A 6,863-nucleotide genomic window follows, 5' to 3' on the forward strand; every position below is an offset into this window, starting at 1 on the left:
GAGGGCTGGGGATGGGGAGAGAGGGGCGGGGAAGAGAAGGAGGGGGGGCGGGCACCTAGATAGGGAGGGGGAGAAGGTAGTTTAGGTCTGTGAGGGGAGAAAGTTGACAAGGACTGGGAGAGGGGTGGTTAGGAGGGGAGGGATAGGGAAGGATAGGTAACACAGCCAGTCTTTCTACCCTCATTGAGATGTAGAATTTCGAGGATAGTCTACCGCTGACCAGTAGATTAAAGAGTAGATGACCAGATAATATTTCCTAGTGGCATTGCATGATCTGAGAATGCTACAGAATAATAATAATAATAATAATAATAATAATAATAGTAATAAAAATAATGTACTATCACCCTTTTAAAACCAATGTAACCACTACTAAATTCACCAGTAAAATAGTAATAATAATAATAATAATAATAATAATAATAAAGTTATTTCAATATTGTACGTAACACCATTGAGGGATTGAGTGAACTTTTTGGGGGGATATGGATGGAGAGAGAGAGAGAGAGAGAGAGAGAGAGAGAGAGAGAGGTTAATGAATCTATAGTAGGTCTAATTATTTCGTGCTGGAGACCCAAGCAGGTGATTATATTGAACGGAAAGGCCTAGAGAGAGAGAGAGAGATGGTTACGTAATTTCTCCTCTCTGTCTCTGTCTGTCTCTGTCTGTCTCTCTCTCTCTCTCTCTCTCTCTCTCTCTCTCTCTCTCTCTCTCTCTCTCACACACACACACACACACACACACACACACACACACACACACACACACACACACACACACACACACACACACACACACACCAGTTTCTAAGATAGAGGAAAGTGTAAAAGAATCAGTTTATAGCCAGACGCCACAAACAAATCGCCTCCATGTCACCCTAACCTCTGTCATTTGGCTGCCCTCCCTCCAACTCACACCCTCCTCTATCTCCACCAAAGCCTCCTGTTTCATTCGCGGTCTGCCTCTCCTCTTCCCCTTCCCTTCCCCCTCCACCTCACTCACACTCTTCTAGTCAGTCTCTCATTCTCGGCCTCCCTCTCCCCTTCCCCCCCTCCCCCTCACTCACATACACTCTTCTAGTTAGTCTCTCATTCTCCATCCCCCACAAATGGCCAAAAAAATAGTACAGAATTGCTAAAATACAAAGAAAAATCATATACCGGGAATATATATCAACTTTCAAACTTTGGGAAAAAAAAGAGTAAAAAGATAACTCAAAATAACTCAAAAAAAATAAAAATATATTACTCAAAAAATAACAGAAAATAAAAAATGTCTGAAAAACTCAAAAAATAACAAAAAAATAACTCAAAAAATTACTCAAAAATAACAAAATAAAAAATATATATAAAACCCAAAAAATTACAAAAAGTAAAATGATATCTAAGAAACTCAAAAAATAACTCAAAAAAATGACTCAAAAAATTACCCCCCCCCAAAAAAAAAATATAAATAAATAGACAAGTATCTTTTTCTTTCTTTCTTTCTTTCTTTCTTTTTTGGCCTGGGGCTTATCGCATTACTTTTTTTATGGTTGGTAAAAAAAAATCTCTTTAATGGCAAATCAGCTTTATGGAAAAATGAGCTTGTGGAAAGAGAGAGGGAGGGAGGGAGGGAGGGAATGTGTGTGTGTGTGTGTATGTGTGTGTGTGTGTGTGTGTGTGTGAATGAGTGTGTGAGAGAGACAGAAAGAGACAGACAGAGACAGAAAGCAAGCCTAATAGAGGAAAAATACGTAATATCTAAATATGATAATCACTTCTTTGATCCTAACACAACACCTAATCTCTGTAATATCAAGTTAAGATATTTTCCCCTCAGAACTTTAATAATCTCACGGCTGGACATCTTTCAGGCCTCAAAACAGGGACTCTGGGAAAGGGTTGCCGTCCAGGGGTAGGTTTGATGCTCCCAGAGGCGACGTGAGGTTATTTGGTTGTGTACTTAGTGTGTGGTTTTAGGAAAGAGGATTTGTTCAGATTATAAGGGGATTTCTCAAGCTGTAAGGGTTAGATGGAGATTATGCTGATGCTGGATTTAAGTACACACACACACACACACACACACACACACACACACACACACACACACACACACACACGGGCCTGAATGTGTCTGTAATTTAAAAAAATGATAATAATCCATCCATTTACCAGTACCGTCATTAGCAAAAATAAACAAGCTTCACTACAGTCCATTACCCCATTGATGACCCCCATTAGGCTAGGTTAATGACAGGTGGATCATTAACCCTTCATTAACCCCATTAGCAGGGGATTGGGCGATTAGTGGGTGATTTGGGGACGTGTGTATAACCGGGCACTTCCTCCGGCCTGTCATATCAGTGCCACCACGTGAAGGCGTCCCTCTTCAGACCCACCTCTAGTAGTAGTAGTAATAATAATAATAAATAATAATGATAATAATAATAATAATAATAATAATAATCCATCCATCCATCATCCAATCCTGTGTCGCCCCATGAGGGGCGTAGGAACCCGGGGCTAGGCAAGATGGTCCTGACATTTAAGATGAGTGAAATAATAATAATAATAATAATAATAATAATAATAATAATAAGTGTCCAAATAAATGTGAGGAAAAACATGATAATAATAATAATAATAATAATGATAATAATAATAATAATACCAGCATCCAATTAAATGACCAATTAACAACCCTAACCACACCTAATTAAGCCATACACAGAAACACAATTAAGTACGGAAATTACAAAAAAATAATCGTATTTATTAGAAACAAAGAAAGATACATAAGATTATTTCAGCCGTGCAAATTACTCATTAACTTGGACTAATTAAAGATGGGTTATTAGTGTGTTTTGATTATGCGTTTTATTATTTATGAGAAGACCAGTGTGCGTTCAGTCTCTCTCTCTCTCTCTCTCTCTCCAGTGTTGTGGCGTTCTCCCAAGCTGAATAAAATCCTCTGGAAACAGCACACACACACACACACACACACACACACACACACACACACACACACACACACACGTGAACGTAAAATTGTGACGCCTGGGACTCACTTTAAATTGAGATAGATTTTTTTTTTTAAGTTCAGGGTTTGCATTGTGTGTGTGTGTGTGTGTGTGTGTGTGTGTGTGATTTTAGAAACAGTATGGTGGAGAAGAGAGGAGAGGAGAGGAGTGGAATGGAGAGGAGTGGAGTGGAGAGGAAAGGAGTGGAGTGGAGAGGAAAGGAGTGGAGGGCAGATGAGAGGAGAGGAGAGGCGTTGAAGGGAGTGGAGAGAAGAGGAGAAGAGAAGGAAGGAGAGGAGGTTAGTGGAATATAGTGGAGTGGAGTGGAGGGGAGACACATATAGAGTGGATTGATGTGGAATAGACAGTGGTATAGTGGAGTAAGGGATGCATGGATTGTGTCTTGTCCTTCAGGGAGCAACACAGAGGGAGTGATCAGGCTGCCCCCCCTCCATCCATTAACTAAATTACTCCACAGGGCAGGGCAAGTTAGGCATTGTTAGGTGACGTCAGGGAATTCAATGACATCAATCACCACACGTTCTGTTGTTGTTATTATTATTATTATTATTGTTGTTTTATTATTATTATTATTATTATTATTATTATTACTATTGTTATCATTACTACTACTACTACTACTACTACTACTATTATTATTATTATTATTATTATTATTATTATTATTAAGCTCAGGAGAGGCATTTGGGACACAAGAGTTGAGATATTGGCTCATAATCACTTCGGATAAGGAAGCTCCCTAACACCACTTCCTTAGCTATTTATTTTTTGGACACGGATGGTTCATATCCTTTAAAACGTTATTTATGCAGAGTGTGGCGATGTTAGAAGGATTTATGTAACAAAGAAGAGAACAGTAAAGTGTAATAAGCAAAATAAATCGCTTAGGAAAAGGTGTTAGGGAGCTTCCTTCACCGACGAGTATCCTGGATGCAACAGGTCAACTCTCTCTCTCTCTCTCTCTCTCTCTCTCTCTCTCTCTCTCTCATCTTTACGAACTTTTAGCCTTTGGTTCATTCTTCTGTGCATAAAACATACAGACACACGCAGAAAACAAGTCGATCATAGTAAAAAGACGCCATTATGCTGGAGAGAGAGAGAGAGAGAGAGAGAGAGAGAGAGAGAGAGAGAGATTGACCCTAGCGACCTCCATTAGCAATATTACATCTTAGCGAATTGCAATTTAATTATCGTTTGTGACTATTAATTGGCCTGGGGGCAATGAGGGATGGGGATGGCGCTTGGTTGAAGTTTTGCTCCTTTCACTTTAACTTGGCTCAGTTTTTCGTCCTTTTGCTACCTGTTTCACATATCTCAGTGGCAAAACAGGGAGAGACTGCCATATGGACCTGCGGCGGAACTATGCATCAGCTGGTGCAACAGCTCACGTGTCACATCAAATCAAAATTTCAAGCTGAGCAAAATCTCGTAAGAAAGTCGCAAAGGTACCTCCAAGAGCAGATATTCGAATTTGCCTTGAAAGAAGATACTACTTCTCTACATCCTTTCTACAGCACTTCTTCGTGACTAGTCCCATATTTTAGTGCCAATTGCAGATGGATAGATGGCAACTTTGTGTCCAAATTTGAGTAAGTGTGGTATAATATCTACTCCTTATACCTCATTCCTCGTTCACTTTAACTTCCCGCAGATTTTCTTCCTTTTCCAGCCTCTTGTTTGTAGCTCAGAGCCAGGGTAAGGCCGTACTGCGACTTATATATGCATCTCTTCCATAGCACGTCCTCGTGATTAGCGTCGTACTCGTAATTAGCGTATTCGTACACAAGGGGTCGATGGTTAACGAAGGGGACGATTCGTAAACATTCAGTCTATGTATCTGTCTGTCTGTCTGTCTTATCTGTGTTTCTGTCTCTCTTTCTGTCTGTCTGTCTGTCTTATCTGACTATGTATCTTCTGTCTGTCTGTCTGTCTGCCTATCTGTCTGTCTATCTCTGTCTATGTGTTCGTATTTGTAACTAAAGGACCCGTTTGTAAGTAAGGCGTGCATGGCGAGTGGCAGACTAATGGCTGACTCGTACTGCACATCCAAGCTGACGCAATCTATCTCTCTCTCTCTCTATCTATCTATCTATCTATCTGTTTATCTATCTAATGGATGACGCGTCCATCCAAGCAGACACAATTCCCTGGCCATTAATACTATTACTGGCCCGCTTTGCTGCCCTAATTATGTTGATGTAAAAACCTGGGAGTAATTAAGTGAGAGCATTTAGCATTTTCCTCTCTCTCTCTCTCTCTCTCTCTCTCTCTCTCTCTCTCTCTCTGGGGGCTGGAGTAACGGTGGCTCAGTGGGCATGGTGTTCGCCTTCCGTTCTGTGGTTCCCTTAATTTAGGTCTGAATCCAATTTTAGGTATTTAAAGCAAGTATTTACCCCCCAAAACTCTATCAGTTGGTGGAGGTTCCTTAACGCTTGTGTCTAATTGATTTATTTTGCCTGTTACACCTCAGAAATCCTTTTACTTATTACTGAAGCAAAGTGTGTTAATATTAAAGGTATATATAGGATTCTGGAGGACAGGGATGTGTAATAAGCAAAATGAATCGCTGAGGAACATTTGCTACGGTACTTTCTATGCCATTTACTATACACGTCCCTCCTGTTGTGTGTTAGTTCGATGTTTTGTGGATTCTGCCATACAGTGTGATTTAGGTGGAAGTTTGGGCTGGAATGATGATGATGATGATGATGTTAATGATGATAATGATGATGATGATTATTAATGTTGCTGTTGTTGCTGCTGATAGTAGTAGTAGTAGTAGTAGTAGTAGTATTTCATGATAACGGTAGATATTAATAGTAATAATAATAATAATAATAATAATGATAATAATAATAATAATAATCTCACAAATCACCAGCCTCACTAACCTTGTCATATTATCCCTTTCTGCGCAGGCCTGAGGAGCGCAGTGAGAGTGACCTGACCTCGATTGCGTCCCTCTTGCGCACCGTGACCCCGCTTGCCCGTCTGCCCTCGCCTGTCCTGGGTGACCTGGCTCGATGCTCCTACTACGAGGACCTGGAGAAGGGGGTCACGTGTAAGTATTTTTTTTTTTAAATCCTAGGTCATCTTAGGTCATGTTAGGATTTTAGGAGACTGATTTTTCTTGTTTTTTCTTTTTTTATTCTTTTTTCTCTCTCTGGAAACTACCTCACACCATCCATGGAAGGGAAAAGACGTCGGGGTGATGATGATGATGATGATGATGATGATGATGATGATGGTGATGATGTTGATGCCACGAGTTCACCGTGCCCATCTCTCTCTCTCTCTCTCTCTCTCTCTCTCTCTCTCTCTCTCTCTCTCTCTCTCTCTCTCTCTCTCTCCCTCTCTCTCTCCTTCATGCTGTGTAATGGGTCTTTCACTCAAGCCTACTCACCATCGGGCCATTAACTCTCTATTTTTTAGGCCTCGCTGTTTTGGGCCTTACCTCGCTCACTTTCTCACTTTTGAACGACCCTCTCACTTATTTATTTCCTTACTTACTTACTTGTTTACTTATTTAACGCTTGTCCATTTAGCAGTTCATTCTAAAAGAGTTCTTGTGCATTTAGGTAGGAATTCAGGTCACCCCCACTTGTGCCTTGCCTTGTGTGTGTGTGTGTGTGTGTGTGTGTGTGTGTGTGTGTGTGTGTGTGTGTGTGTGTGTGTGTGTGTTCTGTCCATCCATCTGTCTGTGTGTCTCAATATCAGTCAGTCAGTCTATCTGCCTGTCTGCCTGTCTGTCTGTCTGTGTAAGTATTCAGTCCATCTCCACTTGCACTTAGCTTGCGTCCACTCTACCAAAGCCGTCCTCTTCCACACTCCTCCTCGTCCT

At 40.7% G+C, this 6,863-nt stretch overlaps 1 protein-coding gene across 1 annotated transcript in view; it reads left to right on the forward strand.

Moving 5' to 3' along the window:
* The first annotated feature begins 4,384 nt into the window (after positions 1-4,384).
* Positions 4,385-6,863, forward strand: part of Epac (Exchange protein directly activated by cAMP) — a 158,165-nt gene continuing 155,686 nt past the window's right edge. The window contains exons 1-2 of the mRNA XM_080268781.1: positions 4,385-4,467; positions 5,941-6,083. Coding sequence (XP_080124907.1) covers positions 4,385-4,467; positions 5,941-6,083 — 226 coding nt within the window. The remainder of the gene's footprint in view (positions 4,468-5,940; positions 6,084-6,863) is intronic.

Source organism: Coenobita brevimanus, chromosome 29, assembly GCF_032717465.1.
Source record: "Coenobita brevimanus isolate Jiangsu-jjx chromosome 29, ASM3271746v2, whole genome shotgun sequence".
NCBI lineage: Eukaryota > Metazoa > Arthropoda > Malacostraca > Decapoda > Coenobitidae > Coenobita > Coenobita brevimanus.